The 17636-nt window shown below is 40.9% G+C and overlaps 1 protein-coding gene across 1 annotated transcript in view; it reads left to right on the top strand.

Moving 5' to 3' along the window:
- The window catches only part of SIMC1 (SUMO interacting motifs containing 1), a 77249-nt gene extending 59660 nt beyond the window's left edge, over positions 1-17589 (top strand). Inside the window, exons 8-10 of the mRNA XM_038534700.1 lie at positions 6960-7116; positions 7222-7306; positions 16746-17589. Of these exons, the coding sequence (XP_038390628.1) occupies positions 6960-7116; positions 7222-7306; positions 16746-17008 (505 nt within the window). The 3' untranslated portion in view covers positions 17009-17589. The remainder of the gene's footprint in view (positions 1-6959; positions 7117-7221; positions 7307-16745) is intronic.
- The last annotated feature ends 47 nt before the right edge of the window (positions 17590-17636 follow it).

Here is a 17636-nt window from a genome sequence, read left to right as displayed (position 1 = left end):
CCAAGATACAGAGCCTTTTCATCACCACAAGGATTACTCACGTTGCCATTTTATAGGCATACACACTACCCACCCCCACCCTATGTTTTCTTAACCCCTGGCAGGTAAACTGATCTCCGTTTTTATATTTTTGCCATTTCAAGAATCCTTTTTTAAGATTTTATTTATTTATTTGAGAGAGAAAAAGAGAGAGAGTACAAACAGGATGAGGGGCAGAGGAAGCAGAAGATTCCCTGCTGAGCAAGGAGCCCAATGCATGACCTGAGACCAAGGCAAACGCTTAACCCACTGAGCATCTTTCTGCAAGGGTCCCTTTACATACCCAAGCACCTCTCATTTCAGGAATATTTTATAAATGGAATTATACAGTATATAACCTTTTGGGGTTAGCTTTTTTCATTCAGTATAATTCCCTAGAGATTCACTCAGGTTGTTATGTGTATCAATAGTTAATCAGTTTTTATTACTGAATAGTATTTCATGGTGGGAATGTACCATGGATTTTTCTTTTTAACTACCATTGAGGATATCTATTTCTTTACAGTTTAGGACTATTAGGAATAAAGCTGCTATAAATATTCATATATTTCACATAAATCTTCATCTGAACATAAGTTTTCATGTCTCTGGAATAAACACCAAGGAGTATGATTTTTGTATCATATGTTAATTGCATGTTTAGTTTTTAAGAAATACCAAACTGGCTGTACTATTTTACATCCTCACCAAAAACATATGTGTGATCCACTTCTCTGCATCCTGGCCAGCATTTGGTGTTGCCACTCTTTTTTATTCTAGCCATTCTAATAGGTTATGGTGATATCTCATGATTTTCATTTTTATTTCCCTAATGGCTAATGAATTTGAACATCTTCTCATGTGCTTATTGCCATCTGTGTAACTTTACTGAAATGTCTCTTTTTTTTCAGTTTCTAAGTGGATTGTTTGCTTTTTTACTGTTGAGTTTTGAGAATCTTTCTGTATTCTAGATACTACTTTCTTGTCAGATCTGTGGTTTGCAAGAATTTTCTACTATTTTGTAGTTTGTCTTTTCAGCCTCTAAACAAGATCTTTCACAGAGCAAAAGTTTTAAATGTTTATAGAATACAACTTAGCAACTTTTCCTTTTATGGATAATAGTTTTGTGCTAAGATTCCTTGGGATTTGTTTACACAGATGTGTGTCACTGTGTCATCTGCAAACAGGGATAGTTTTATTTCTCCCTTTCTAGAATCTTTATGCCTTTTATTTCCTCTTCTTGCCTTTTTGCACTGGCTAGAACTTCCACAACTATATTGAATAGCAGTGGTAAATGCAGACATCTTTGCCTTTTTTAATGATCTGGGGGAAAGCATTCAGTTCATTAATTAATTATTTATTAAAATATAAACCCATCTTTTTTTTTTTTAAAGATTTTATTTATTTATTCATGAGAGACAGAGAGAGGGAGAGGGGCAGAGACACAGGCAGAGGGAGAAGCAGGCTCCATGCAGGGAGCCTGACGTGGGACTCCATCCTGGATCTCCAGGATCAGGCCCTGGGCTGAAGGTGGCGCTAAACCAACCACTGAGCCACCCGGGCTGCCCCCTACTTGTTTTTAAAATAAATTTAAGAGATGATGTGGGGAGGGTCTTTTTATTTACACACCACAATACTGTGATTTATACTAAGAAATATATATTTAGTCTTCATCCCATTTCTGGCACAGAGCTCCTAAAACTCTTGGACTTCCTAAGTGAGAAGAGAGAAAAGTGTTTTTTATTATGTTAATGAGGTGACTTTTGGAATGTCCCTAGGGTAAGAGTGGGAGCTGGTTGTCCAGGAACTTTGTCCCAACCCCCCAACTCCTACCCCATCCACTCCTACAAGGAGGTGAGAGGGTCTGGGGATTGAGTTGAATCACAAATGATCAGTGATTTAATCCACCATGCCTATCTAACGAAGCCTCCATAAAAACCCAAGAAGACAGGGCTCTGGAAGCTCACAGTACAGTGAACACAGGGAGAATGACAGCCTCAGAGAGCTTGGAAGCTTTTCACCCCTTCCCACATACCTTACCCTATACATCTCTTCCATCTGGCTGTTCCTGTCCCTTTATAAAAACTGGTAAACTAGTAAGTAATTTTTTTTTTTTTTTTTTTTTTAGTTTTATGAACTGCTCTAGCAAATTAATTGAATCTGAGGAGAGAGACCTGGGAACCTCTGATCTACAGTCAGTCATCCAGAAACACAGATGACAATCTCAATGTGAGAGTGGCATCTGAAGTCAGGAGGGAGGGAGTCTCATAGGACCAAGCCCAGAGACCTGTGGGATCTGATGATGTCTTCAGGTAGAGAGTGCCAGAATTGAGTTAATTGCTTGATGGTATTACAAAAAAAAAAAACATACACGGGACCCACACAGTTACCATTTCTGGTGTTCTTTCTTAAAAATTCAAGTTCCATTTGGTGTCATTTCTTATCCACCCAAAGAACTTACTTTTTAAAGTACTTTTTGTAGTGCAGGTTTACTTGTAAGAAATCCTCTCAGCTTTTATCTGAAAATGTTTTTATGCCTTCAATGAGGAATGGCGTTTTTACTTGATGTAAATTCTAGGTTGATAGGTATTTTTTTTCTTTATTTTAAAGATGTTCCATTTTCTCCTGGTTTACCAATGTAAAGTTATTAGAATATCTAACTATTGTTCCCCTCTATGTCCATGGGTCTTTTTTCTCTGGCTGCTTTATTTTTGATTTTCAACAATTTGGTTATGATACCTACGTGTGATTTTATTTACATTTATCCTGCTTGGGGTTTACTAAGCTTCTTAAATCTGTGAGTTGGTTTTTTTCATCAAATTTTGAAACATTTTGACCATAATTTTTTTGCCCCAAACTCTCATCTTATTCTGGGGATTCAAGTGCATGTATGTTGAATTGCTTGCCACTGTTTCACAGATCAGCAAGGTTCTGATGTTTTCTATTTGCTTTGTTTTTTCTTGACATTTTTCTCTATTTCAGTTTGGATAGAGTTCAGGATCCCTGACCTTTGCTTTCACAGTGCCCAGTGTGCTATTAAGCCTATCTGATGGTCTTTTTTTTTTTTTTTTCTTTCTTCCCATTTCAAATATTATATTTTTCAGATCTGGAGTTTCCATTTATTTCATTTTTTATAGTTTCTGTCTCTCTTTGCTGATATTCCCCACCTAGTCACTCACTATATACATCTTAGTTGATTGGTTGGTTGGTTAATTTTGAACATTTATAATAGCTGTTCTAAAGGCCTTGTCTACTAATTCTAACGTCACTGGACTTTGTTTCTCTGGACATTTTGCTCCTGGTTATGAATCATATTTTCCCACTTTTTCCTATGTCTAATAATTTTTTGCTGTTTGCTGGACATTATGAATGCTGCCTGTTTTTTTTAAAGAGTATTGAGTTTTATTCTGCTATTTAATTGATTTGTTGGCAGATTAGCTTTTTCCTGCTGAGGGTTGTTTCTAGCATTTGTAAGGGTGCTTCTAAAGCAGACCTTATTAAAGGGCTTGAGTCTTGAGGCTAGTCCTTTTGGGGTCTCAAATGAAGGCCCAGGATGTTCAGTGAGGTCTCTCCACTCTGGCTCATTGAAACCCCAGTGTATCTCAGCATTGGGAAATCTCCAGAATCTCCAATCAGCTCACAACCCTCCAGTTGCTATTCTTTCTCAGCTTTTTGAGCTTCTTCCTGCACATGTGCCAAGGTCCCCTTTACACACATTTCTTAAACTCCTTCTCCTCCAACACAAGTTCCAGCCACCTCAGCTGTCCTGACTGCCAGTCTCTGCTCTGCCCAGCAAGCCTACTGCTTTGTGTTTGGGGCCCATATTTTCCTCTGCCTTAGTTAGAAAATGTCCCCCATAAGAAATCTGGGATAAATGTGGGGTTTACCACTTTTGTTTCCCTTCTTTTAAGAATAACAGTGCTTTGGGGATGCCTGGGTGGCTCAGTGGTTGAGTGTCTGCCTCTGGCTCAGGGTATGATCCCGGGGTTCCGGGATCGAGTTCCGCATCGGGCTTCCTGCGTGGAGCCTGCTTCTCTCTGCCTGTGTCTCTGCCTCTATCTGTGTGTCTTTCATGAATAAATAAATAAAATATTTTAAAAAAAGAATAACAGTACTTTGAAGCAGCTTGTCCAACGCCTGAAAATAGTTATTGCATATATTTCTCCAGTTTTATAATTGTTAATGACAGGAGGGTAAATCCAATACCAGGTGTTCTATGAATCTAGATGTTGACCTTCCTCTATATCTTGTTTTTGAAATTCAAATATCAATTGCAATAGATATTGTACCTCCATTTCCTACTATGGCCAATGCATTAAAATTATGTTTTTATCTTTTGTATATTTCTGAGTTTGCCACCTGTGGATTATAAAAGCAAGACAAACACAGGCCCTAGAAACAAAATTAGAAGAGAAGATACAGTTTGAAATAAAAGGTTATTGAATAGGAAAACTGTGTTGTGAGAGAAATAGGCCAAATACAGAGTAGAAATTTGACTTTTTAAAGAGATTTTATTTATTTATTTCAGAGAGAGAGAGTGCACATAAGTCTGCCTGAGACTCCCCTCTGAGCATGGAGCCTGATGCAGGACTCAGTCCCATGACCCACAAGATCCTGACCTGAGCTGAAACCAAGAGTTGGGTGTTTAACCAACTGAGCCACTCAAATGCCACTAGAAATTGGACTTAAAAAGAATTTGGGGAATATCTTGCAAGTGTAATCATTTGGAGTTCCTTGCATCAAAGAAGAAAACTTGTGGGGCACCTAGGTGGCTCAGTCAATTAAGCATCTGACTCTTGATCTCAGTCCAGGTCTTGATCTCAGGGTTGTGAGTTCAAGTCCTGTGTTGGGCTCCACACTGGATATGGAGCCTACTTAAAAAAAGAGAAGAGGGACACCTGGGTGGCTCAGTGGTTGAGCTTCTGCTTTCAGCTCAGGGCGTGATCCCAGGATCCAGGATCGAGTCGCACATCAGGCTCCGTGGGGGGAGCCTGCCTATGTGTCTGCCTCTCTCTCTGTGTCTTTCATGAATAAATAAATAAATCTTTAAAAAAAAAAAAAAAAAGAATAGGGATCCCTGGGTGGCGCAGCGGTTTAGCGCCTGCCTTTGGCCCAGGGTGCGATCCTGGAGACTCGAGATCGAATCCCACATCGGGCTCCAGGTGCATGGAGCCTGCTTCTCCCTCTGCCTGTGTCTCTGCCTCTCTCTCTCTGTGTGGCTATCATAAATAAATAAAATTTTTAAAAAAAAGAATAAAATTTGTCAGAGAAGGTATAAAATGATTTTCAAATCACTAAAGAGATAAAATGGAGTTTCACAAATATTATAGACTTTAAAACTTTTGAATATGGTGCCTGGATGGCTCAGTGGATTAAGCATCTGCCTTTGGCTCAGGTCATGATCACAGGGTCCTAGGATTGAGGATTGAGTCCTACACTAGGCTCCCTGCTGTGCAGGGAGTCTGCTTCTCCCTCTCCCTTTGCCTGCCTCTCCCTTGCTTGTGCTCTCTAATAAAGAAATAAAATCTTTTTAAAAATAAAGAATATTTTTGAATAGTAAGGCAAAGGTTAAAATTTTTCATTTTGCTTTATAAACTTTGCTTTTATACGAATAATATATGTACCTGGTGCAAAAACAAAAGGAAAGGGAGAAAAGAAAAATGAATAGATACTTTGTGATTTATCATTTTTATAAATGGCAGTGAAGAACTTCCTATTTTTCCAAATGTTGCAAAACTACAAAGGGGCAAGATGTTGTAGGAGAAAAACCTCTTGGATTGAGGGTAGCTTTGTTCCTCATTGCTGCACCTCATCTGTTCACAAGCTATCTGCTTCCAGAACTGCTCTAACCAACAGACCTGACAAGGACTGACAAAGAAACCTATAAGCTAACACTTTCAGGAAGTCCAGAAATACAATCTGTGCATCTGAGATTTATAACATTCTTTTGGGAAGCTGACATTGCTTTTAGAACAATGAGCCACGTGGCTGGCTCAGTCCGTTAGGCAACTGACTCTTGATCTCAGTTCAAGTGTTGATCTCGGGTCGGGGGTTCAGTTTCCACGCTGGGTGTGGAGCCTACTTTAAGGAAAAAGAAAAAAAAAGACCATAGAACAATGAGCTAGATTAACCTTCCTGAAGCACAACTGCAGCTTTGTAGCTCTCCTTCTCTGAGACTCTGAATATGCTCCAGTCCACCTTTGCTGGTCAAGCCCTGCTTTAGGCAGAGTGACAAAGTCAAAGGCAAGAGTCCCTCTGCAACTCTCAAGTCCTAGACTTGAAATTTAAGAAGTTGCAATGCCCACAGCTGTGTACTTTTTACTTCTTTCTTTTTGTCCAGGTTTTTCCCCCTCTGGTGGAATGCCTCCTGCCTTGAGCTTTTTTGCTCCTGCTAGACCACTGTCCCATGCCTCCTCCTCCGTTAGAAGGCTACACGAGGTCCCCTGACCAAATGTACTCTCTCCTGTGTGTATCTCTGGAGCACCACAGGCAGCTCACATACAGGTGCACTGGCCCTGCATTTTATTTAGGTCCCCACTGCATACATTTGCCTCTATTCAACAATCAGCTTTTTGAGAGAAATGCCTTATTTGGTGTATCTTCATAGTTGCTGTGCCAAACAGTATCTGGAACATTGTGGACATTTAGAAAGATTTATTCTCAGTATTAATTATCTTACAATATGAACTTACTCTTTTTAATGTGTCCTAAACTTTTCCAAGTATCAAAGACTTTTCCCTCTTTCTGGCAGTTGTTAATTCATGAACAAATCCACCTCTGCCTCCTTCACAAGCTTCTTGTGAATATGTAGGCATCTATCATATTCCTTCTTAGCTATCTCTGTTTTAGGGCAAACATTAGAGCTTTCAGGGGGAATTGTGGTATATGTTACCTTAAAGTGATAGTGGTGATGGTTAGCCCTCTTTCTCTTCTCCACACAGGGAGATGTTCTTTACTACCATGGAAAGCCACCTTCTGCGCTGCAAAGTGTTAGAAATCATATTCCTCCACAGCTGTGAGACGCCCACCCGCCTGCCCTTATCTCTGGCCCAGGCCCTCTACTTTCTGAACAATTCCACATCACTGCTCAAGTGTCAGGTACATGCTTCCCCGCCTCAGTCAGGCCTAGAACACCTTCCCCTTCACCCTTGAGCATGTAACTGAAGAGAGCACCTCCTACCAATTGCTTTCACTTCTCCGCAGTCGGATAAAACCCAGTGGCAGACTTGGGACGAACTGGTTGAGCACCTGCAGTTCCTGTTATCCAGTTATCAGCATGTGTTAAGAGGTAAGCATGTGTTAAGAGGTAATTTGTTTACAAACAAGATTGTATGGTAGTCTCACAATGGCCATTATTATGAATTGAAGTTATGTGGGGGATTCTAATTTGTTAGCCGAAGTAAAGCATCGTTCCTTGGTTATAGCTATAAGGAACAAAGAATGGCATGTTTGGAATCACTGCTACAAAACAGAAGAATTCACATATTTTTGTTATGGCAGATAATACAGTGGTCCTTGCAATTATTAAGTTGTATAGGTAAACAGAAGTCATCATACCGTGAGAAGTATTCTGCAATGACCTGATTAGCCCTGGCATCTTACCCTGGCCCATCATTGCAGAGTGTCTGTCGGGTCATTTGTTCATTGGCTATGGACGTTGTAAACATCTGTCAATATGATACAAATCCAGAGCAAATCAGTGGCAAGGTAAAAGCGTAGCATACATCTTGCAGAAGCTGTAAGATACTCTAAAGTCTGTGAAAGTGGCTTTCCTTAAGTCCCAGGCAAAGCCAGTGATCAAGGAGGATCCAGGAAAGTTAGACTAATTAATGTTCAGGAAGTAAATACTGACGAGGGTAATAGAATAGCCGCTTCAAATGAGAATGATTTTATTAGCCAAAGATTAATAAGGCCCTTGGGAAAACTGATGTAATTATTAATTCTAAAAGGAAAAATAGTGACTTTCTTTGCAGATTTATTTATTTATTTATTTATTTATTTATTTATTTATTTATTTATTTATTTATTTTTATTTATTTGAGAACAAGAGAGCACATACAAGCAGGGGGAATGGGAGCAAGAGAGGGAGAGAGAATCTCCAGCAGACTCCCTGCTGAGCATGGAGCCCAAAGTGGAAATCATCCTACAACCCTGAGATCATGAGCTGAGCTGAAACCAAGAGTCAGGCACTTAACCAACTGAACCACCCAGGTGCCCTCCAGAATAGTAACTTTTTAGGGGAGAAAACATATTCCTCTTAATGTGATGCCCTGAGAAGGACACATCATCACTTAGGTGCTCTTGCCAAAAATCCATAACCTGAATCTAATCACAAGGAAACACCAGACAAATTCACCCGGAGAGACCTTTTACAAAATAATTGGGCTGTACTCTTCAAAAGTGCCAATGTCTTAAAAACACAGACAGACAGACAGCCCGGGAGGCTCATGGGTTTAGCGCTGCCTTCAGACCAGGGTGTGATCCTGGAGACCATGGATCAAGTCCCACGTCAGGCTCCCTGCATGGAGCCTGCTTCTCCCTCTGCCTCTGACTCTCTCTCTCTCTGTGTCTCTCATGAATAAATAAATAAAATATTTAAAAAAAATAAAAGACTAAGAAACTGTTCCAGATTAGAAACAAACTAAAGCACATTAATACTAATTGTAAAACATGATCCTGGATGAGCTCATGAACCAGGGAAAAGAAGCTATAAAGTATGTTACTGAAATGATTGGTGAAATTTCAATGGATTAGATCATAGTATTAAACTAATATTTAATGTCCTATTTTTGATAATGATCCTGGCTTATGAAAATAAATGTCCTCAGTCTTAGGAAATCCAGATTGAAGTACTAGAAGGTAGAGGACACAATGGTCTACTCCCTCTGAAATAGTAGGAGGGAAAGTACATATTTATACATAAGTATATGTAAATATATAAATGTATATATAAGACAAATTTTATATTTACTTGCCATGATCATGTTGAGGTTAATTTTAGCTCAGTAATGCCACTGGGGAAGGTACAATGGCCTTTATCCCCTCTCGGGTCTGGAACTGAGGAAGCTATTGTAGAGAAATAAAAAACAAACACTGAATTTAAGACAGATATGGGTTCGAATCCCAACTCCACCACTTACTCTGCTAACTTTATGTCTCTAAACCTCACTTTCTTCTATGAAGTGGGGACAGTAAAATAGAATTTCCAACACTGATTGTTAACAGATGGGAGAAAAAATAGTGAGGACTCAGTCCGTGGTAGTTGAATCTCAGGCTGCTTCTTTGCCCACCAGGAGTAGGCTACAAAATATCTTATGTTTCAGGCTCCTGTAACTAAAACTTCAAAGTGTGTCGTCAACACCATGAGATATGTGGTTGTGTAGTTTGTGTATTTTTTAGAACCCTCAAAGAAAGCTACATGTCCTTCTCAGAACAAAGCCCCAAAGGCAGATTCCCTGTTATATGTAGCCTCGTCAAGGTTTACATAATTGTTCTTTTGGAGATCAAACAGAAAGTTTAATATTAAAGCAGCCTGATTTTACTTAAAGTTCACCTTAACACTCCTTATTTACTTCTGGTTTGCTTCCCAGGGAATATAGCTGGGCCTTGGGCAATAGTGACTTAAGATGGAAATGGGACCCACTTTCATTCCAGAATCTTTTTATGCTTCTAACAAGGGAGAGGAAAGCCTTAGACTAGTGTATATTAACCAAGAATAAATGAGGTGTGTTCCAGCGCTATTTTATCCTTACCATTCTCTCCACTTTCTTTGGAAACTGAGAGTTAAGAGGTAGAAAAAAGTATTTAGAACCAATAGTTTGGAAACAATGTCCTCCAAAGACAGCTAAATGGTACCCTGAAATGGTCAGTATCCTTGTTAGTAGGCTTTTTACCATAAGGGCTTCTTAAGTCACCTCTGCCCTCTGCAAGTGGTCTGAGGACATTGTGGAAGACATTTGGGGTCAGCCTGAGTTGTACCATGGGTGAGAGAAGGGAGGAGGATGGGGAGCCTAAGCTTTGCTTAGGGGAACGTGTTAGCATGGGGAAGAGAAGAAGACAGACTAGGTAAGTTCGCATACCCAGACATTTGTAACCCAATAACCCCGTGAGGGTAGGGTGAGTATCATCCCCTTTTTATAGATGAGGAAACAAAGGCTGAGAGAAAAGTAGGTGCAGAGCCAGGATTCCAACCCAGGTCTGCTGCCAAAAGTCTGTGTGCAGCAAAAAGATGCTAGAGGGAATCATTAGGGGAGATTAGAGGGATAGAATCTCAGGAATTTCCAACCCCTCATTAGAAACTCTCTGTATATGGTGAAATTACTTCTGTACAAACCCTTGACCTTGGGGAGAAGTATATGCTGAAGCCCCATCTTCTGTAAATATTTCCAAAGGAAGCAAAGCAGCCCCACAGAGGCAGAGATGCTGGGCCACCCACTGAGCTCGCCTTCTCTGGCCGAGAGAATCAATCCCACCATACCCCAGCTCCATAGCCATGCAGCTCAAGTTTGAGCCTCAGCAAAGTTGCAAATTGCTTTATGCCATGAGCTCTCCTGACACTTGTGAATTTTTTTTTTTAAACTTTTTTTTTTTTTTTTTGGGGGGATCCCTGGGTGGCGCAGCGGTTTGGCGCCTGCCTTTGGCCCGGGGCGCGATCCTGGAGACCCAGGATCGAATCCCACGTCGGGCTCCCGGTGCATGGGGCCTGCTTCTCCCTCTGCCTATGTCTCTGCCTCTCTCTCTCTCTCTCTCTCTGTGACTATCATAAATAAATAAAAATTAAAAAAAAATAGTTTTTTTTTTAATTTTTTATTTTATTTTATTTATGATAGGCACACAGTGAGAGAGAGAGGCAGAGACATAGGCAGAGGGAGAAGCAGGCCCCATGCACCGGGAGCCCGACGTGGGATTCGATCCCGGGTCTCCAGGATCGCGCCCTGGGCCAAAGGCAGGCGCCAAACCGCTGCGCCACCCAGGGATCCCGACACTTGTGAATTAATACCTCTTATTTTGAAACTGTGAATGCTTAGGAATTTAAACATCCAGTATTTAAAGGAAGAAAATACCTACTTTTCCTGAATTCCACTTGGCTAGACAGCTTAGGCAGGATGGCCCACAGAAGTCAGGCCTCAGTTCACGCTGAGGAGAGACACCCAGCCTTCCTACAAAGAGCCCTGTTCAGAGAGGAGAGAAAAGCAGATGCAGACAAGATGAGTTCAATTCATATATTCATCCAGGCAAGAGATATTTACAAAATGCCTTCTGTGTGCCTGGCTTATTGGGAAAACTTCAACGAATAAGACCAACATGACCCCTGCCCTCACAGAGCTTACTGTGAAGAGATTGACCCTAAACAAATAATCACATAACATATAATTACAATTAAAATAAATGCTCAAGGAAAGGAGAAGTGTACAAAAAGGCACCTAATCTATCTTTGGAGGGACCCACAAAGGTCTCTCTGAAGAAGTGGTACTTCACCTTGGATAAGAAGTATTGGTTGGGCTCCTGGGTGGCTCAGTCGGGAAAGTGCTTTTGGCTCAGGTCGTGATCGAAGGGTCCTGGGATCAAGCACCACATCCAGCTCCCTGCTTCATGGGGAGCCTGCTTCTCCCTCTCTCTCTCTGCCCCTGCTTCATGGGGAGCCTGCTTCTCCCTCTCTCTCTCTGCCCCTCGCCCCCAACACCCCTCTCATGCTATCTCTCTTTCATAAATAAATAAATAATAAATAAATAAATAAATAAATAAATAAATAAATAAATAAATAAAAAAAATCTTAAAAAAAAAAAACAGTGTTAACCATGTGAATAGGGCAGAGTTTTCCAGGATATTAAAAAATAGCATGTCCAAAGTCCCTGAGGCAAGAAGTTGCTTAGTGAGTCCAAAGAACGTAGAACAAGCTAGTAGACTGGAATATAGACAGCAAGGGGAGAATTGTACAAGAGGAGACTAGAATAGTAGATGGATAGGGCATGAAGGGCCTTCTGGGCCATGTTAAGGAATGTCAACTTGATTTGAAGAGTGAAGAGAAGCCATCAAAGTGATTTTGCATAAGGTTGCTCTGCCCGAGGTATGGCAAGTAGTTTTAGTTTTGCAGAGGACTGAGAAGGTCCTGGGAGGGGTCATGGTGGCTTGAATGTGGGCAGTGCAGTGGGGAAGGTAGTGGTTGGAACAGAAGCACTTTGAAGATCAGTTTGTCAGGGTTTGGGTGGCTGAGTCTGAAGTATGACTCTAGGCTTCAGCCATTGCTGGCACGGACATAAATGGAGAAAAATCTGCTGAGAAGATAAAAAGCTCAGTGTAACTGTTGGGTTGGAGATTCCTATAGTGATGATGATGATGATAAAATAATAATAGTTCCCTTAGGGGGTGCCTGGGGAGCTCAGTCAGTTGAGGTGGGACTCTTGGTTTTTGGCTCAGGTCGTGATCTGAGTCGTGAGATGGAGCCTTGCGTTGGGCTCCACACTCAACGTGCAGTCTGCTTGAGGTTCTTTCTCTCCCTCTTCCTCTGCCCCTCTCTCCTCATCCCCCTGCTCTAAATAAATAAATAAATATCTTTAAAAATAATAATCATAGTTAGGGTAGCCCCAGTGGTCCAGCGGTTTAGCGCCGCCTTTAGCCCAGGGCGTGATCCTGGAGACCCGGGATCGAGTCCCATGTCAGGCTCCCTGCGTAGAGCCTGCTTCTCCCTCTGCTTGTCTCTGCCTCTCTCTCTCTTTCTGTGTCTCTCATGAATAAATAAATAAAATCTTTTTTAAGTTAAAATAAAAATTAAATATAATAATAATCATAGTTATGCCTAGGAACCTGATAAATAATAATAATAAGCAAAACATCTTGACATCTTGCATGACATTGTGTCAAACTACCCTTTGCATAAATCGCCTTGTGCAGTGTTCACAGTAGCCTCTGACGTAGGACCTCTCATGCCTACTGAAGCAGAAAATCCAAGGCCTTGCCAACTGGACCAAAATGGCTGAGGTCCCCTGGCCAGGAGTTCCTCCCCTTGGATAGGCTTGGATGGAAACCACCACCACTTGCCTGAATGTCCCCTATTACATTAGGAAACTCCAGATCCTTCTTTGCTCCCACCCCAAGTCTTCCCCGTTCCCTCTCTTCAGCCAGTTCTTTCCATTTCCTCAAAGTCATTTAGTATTTTTCAGAGTAGCATATGCCTTAAGAAACTCCATTTTACTGAAGGGTTTTTGTCCCCCTACACCCAGTCTCCAGCAGCAGCAGAGTAAAGCAGAGCACACTCCAGGCTCGGCACCCTCCGGATACTTCATTTGCTCTCAAAGGCCAAACTCCACATGGCCCTGCGGCCAGCCTATCTTCCAGTCTCATCTGCTACTGCTTTCCCTTACCACTCACATTGTATCTCTAGTTCTCAAAACAAGCTTTTTCCTGCCTCAGGGCACTTACACTTGCTGTTCTCACTACCTACCTGCATTTCCCCCTAGACCTTTGCACAATTGCCTCCTTCTCATCCTTCAGGTCCCAGCTCAGAGACCCTCCCTGACTAGAGTGGGCTGCTTCCCTCATCCCCCAATACCACTGTTTACCACAGCATCCGATTTATTTCTTTGATTGTACTCACCAAAACTGTAATTGTTTTTGCTGGCTAATTAACTGTTAGGCTTCCCGCAACTAGAGTCAGTTCATCAGGGTTGGGCCCCGGTCTCAGAGACTGGAGCACTTCCAGATGCATTGTAGGTGCTCACTGGAATTTTTGTTGATTGAATGTTGAAGGGGCCCTGATAGGACATCTCAAGGCAGTCTTGCTTCCTGTTTCCTTTTCAGACACTGTAGTGTATTTGTTATACTTTTTTTTCACTTCATCGTTAAGCCCAGTGCTATGAATTTAGAGGGACTTTACCTGAAAAGATACCTGAAGGTTGAAGAAAAACATACTAAGCATATTATTTGAAAATGTAACCTACTACATATTGCTTAAAAATAAGTTAATTCTGTATTTCCCATATTTCTGGACAAGATGTAGTTCAGTCCTAATAACCGTGCTAGAAGAGGTGCCATTGTCCCCATGTTATAAATGAGGAGATGAAGAAAGTGATGTGCTAGCGAATGCTGGTGCATCTGGGAGTCTGCAGGTCCTCGGAGCTTTCCTCCATCCGTTCGCTTTCTCCATGACTTGTGCTTCTTTGCCTGAACTCCCTGTACTTCCAGAATCCTATTGGAGCTGATCTGTGGATTTGGATGAAGACCTTTGTAACTTCTTTTACTTTTCCCCAGTATTTTTATTTTTGGACCTACAGAAAGGTTGAACGAGAGGTGCAGTAAACACCCATTTACCTTTTATGTTGATTCACTGGCTAACATTTTGCCACATTTGGTTTATATATTGATCCACCTAAATAATTTCTTTTTGATAGTTGAGAGTAAGTTGTACCATCATAATCCTTCATGCCCAAAGATACTTCGGCCTAAGGATAAGGATATTCCCATACAACCACAATTCATTATCACACTCAACAAATTTATCTTCCATAGAATATTCTCTAATATGTCCCAGTAATATCCTTTATAGGTGGCTGGTTTTGTTTTGAGCCAGGCTCCAAATACCACACATTGTGTTCGGTTGTTGTACGCTCTTTGGTCTTTTACACACTTCCCACCCTTTCCTTGTCTTTCATAATACAGACATTTTTGAAGATCCAGGCCAGTTGTCTTGTAGCCTATCCCATAATTGGGGTTGTCTAATTATTTCTTGTGATCAGAGTCCTGTTAAATCCTATCGGCAGGAACTCTGAAGATTACACTCCTTCCCAGTACATGACAGCAAGAGGCAGTAATATCAGTTTGGTTCCCTTATTGGTGATGTTAAATGTGATCATTTGGTTAAGGTAGAGTCTATCAGATTTCCCCACTGCTGTCTTCCGTTATTAATAAGTCCAGAGAGTGAAACTTTGAGACTGTGAATATCCTATTCAGCCTTTCACTTAAGAGTTTTAGCACCCACTGATGATGGTTCTTACCTGAATCAGTTATTCCAAGAGTAAATTAGAAAGTGGTTACTTTCTAGTTATACACTGCTTCTACAGTTATTAACTGGCCTTTTTCTGCAAAAAGGATCTTTCCCTTCTTCCTCCCCTTTTTTATTTACTATGGACTGGGCACTTTTTAAAATTTAATGTGTATAATCCATTTTTGTCATTATTTTTTATGACCATGTCCAAAATGTAGCCAATAAGAGGCCTCTTCAGGCTGGCTTGTTCTTTTGACATGTACCCCTGTGTGTATGTGTGTGTACGTGCGCAGAAGTGCTTCCCCCCACTATTTTTAAGCACTCCCTTACTTTCTTATAAAAGATGTTCCAGGTTCACCTTGTAATTTCCTTGCCATAGTCCTAGAATCAGCCTCTCCTCCCAAAAAAATTCTGGTTTCTCTTGGTAGGGAATGAGGGAAAGTATTAAGAAATCAAGATCTGGATGCTAAGTATGCTGATTACTACTGGGGTACCAGCTTTTAGACCCTTCTGACGACAGAGCTAGTAAATTACATAATTTGTTTTAGAACAACAATTTGTTCCTGAACAACAATCAGGAACACCTGGGTGGCTCAGAAGTTGAGCTTCTGCCTTTGGCTCAAGTCGTGATCCCAGGTTCCTAAGATCAAGTCCCGCATCAGGTTCCCCACAGGGAGCCTGCTTCTCCCTTTGCCTATGTCTGCTTCTGTGTGTCTCTCATGAATAAGTAAATAAAATCTTTAAAAAAAAAAAACAAGTTCATACCAATACCTCAATTTCCACTCCCTCAGAATTCTTCCTCTCTTCCTATTCTGTAACTGAGTCACTCTTCTGCTGCTGCAGAAGGCCATTGTCAAAGGGCAGGCCATTGTCTTCTGAGATGACTGGCACTGCTGTCCACAATTTGTTCCAGCTGATTTTGTGTTTTTATTTGGCGGGTTTTTTTTTTTTTTTTTAAGTTGTCCTCAAATCAGAAACATGAAAGACTTTGTCCTAATGTAGGGCATGATCCTGACACCCAAGGCCAGCTGCCAGCTGGCACCCCACTTCTATCCCAGATTGCCTTTCTCCCCAGCTCTCTGTCCAACTGTTGATTATGTGATTCTTCTGATAAGCCCATTCTCAAATGCCAGCGTGTCCATATCTGCCCCCTGCCAGCCCTCCCCACTTCTGTATTTAAAGCTTTCAAGGCCCAATAAAATAGTACCTGCTGTCTGGAAAAAATATATATATATACCCTTATTTTGAACATGAATATATTTATTTGATCTATCATACAACATATACAAAACTGTTTTTTTTAAACAATTACTACAACAGACCAACACTACAGCAAGCTAAGAAACTAATTCAATATTTCTTTGCAATTCTTTTTATACTTAGAATCAATCTCCCTGAAGATACTAAAAAATCACATGAGTGTTTTTCAAATGGTTATATCAACTTGAAGTATAGTTGCATTGTTTAATCTAGGGTCATTATTTAAATCCACAAAGGTGAAAAACTAAGACAATGATAATCTGTACAATTTTAGTATGCAAAATTTGAGGACCAGAAAGCCAAGAACAAAGGACTTTTGAGAAATGGAGTGACCACAGATACTTAAATGGCCTTTGGCTTGTACTCCAGTAGCCACCAGTCAAGTCTTTGCCCAGACCCTGCCTACTAAAATTGGACTTCTACTTAAGTCATAAAGGAAAAAAAAAAAGCAGTTCAGAAGAGTTCAACTGACTTTTTCCTCTTGCAGAGCACTTACGGAGTTCAGTGATTGATCGAAAAGACTTAATCATCAAAAGGATTAAGCCCAAGCCCCAGCAAGGGGATGACATCACAGCGGTGGACGTGGAGAGGCAGATTGAGGCCTTCCGCAGCCGCCTGACCCAGATACTGGGGGAGCCGCTCGCGCCCCAGCTCCAAGACAAAGTGCACTTGCTGAAGCTCCTGCTCTTCTACGCGGCTGACTTGAACCCTGATGCAGAGCCTTCGCCCAAGAACTGGAGCAGCCCCTGAGGCCCTGCTAAGCACTGAACACCAAGAATACCTCTTGAATTCTATCTCCGACTACTTGCAAGTTCTAAAAGTAGCTGAAGTAGTTAAAAATCTTACAGGACCAAACCTATCTTATTTATCTGTAGGTTATAATGACTTTCTAATGCTTTAGTAAATACCTTTTTTTGATATTCTATCCTAGCCTGTTCTCTAATATGGCTTAAATATACAAGGTGTATATATTTTTTAATAAATTATTTATACTTTTTTGGAAACAGGTATTACTATATGCATTATATGTTTAACATTTCCATTCAACATGTGAAACAAGAAGCCCTCTGCTGAACAAATTCTGGACATCAATGTATGTCATTCAAGGTACCAACAACCTGTTTCGGAAGAGAAAGACTCATTTCTCCCTGATGGAACACAAACATCCTATAGTAGAGCTGTTCTATTGCCTATGAATTTGACTTTGTGGCCAGTCTGTTAAGATCTAACGTAATGGGGGTGGGGGATAGAAACAAAGGAATGGAGTGTGTTACAAATAATTTGATGTTAAAAGGATACAATAAAAAGGCAATGGTTTTTCAAAATGCCAAGTTTACCATGCTTAGTTTCTATGACTCTAAGTAGGCAAGATGTAAGA

This window comes from Canis lupus, chromosome 4 (assembly GCF_011100685.1).
Source record: "Canis lupus familiaris isolate Mischka breed German Shepherd chromosome 4, alternate assembly UU_Cfam_GSD_1.0, whole genome shotgun sequence".
In the NCBI taxonomy this organism is placed as follows: Eukaryota; Metazoa; Chordata; class Mammalia; order Carnivora; family Canidae; genus Canis; species Canis lupus.
This window is presented reverse-complemented; position numbering and strand designations above follow the sequence as displayed.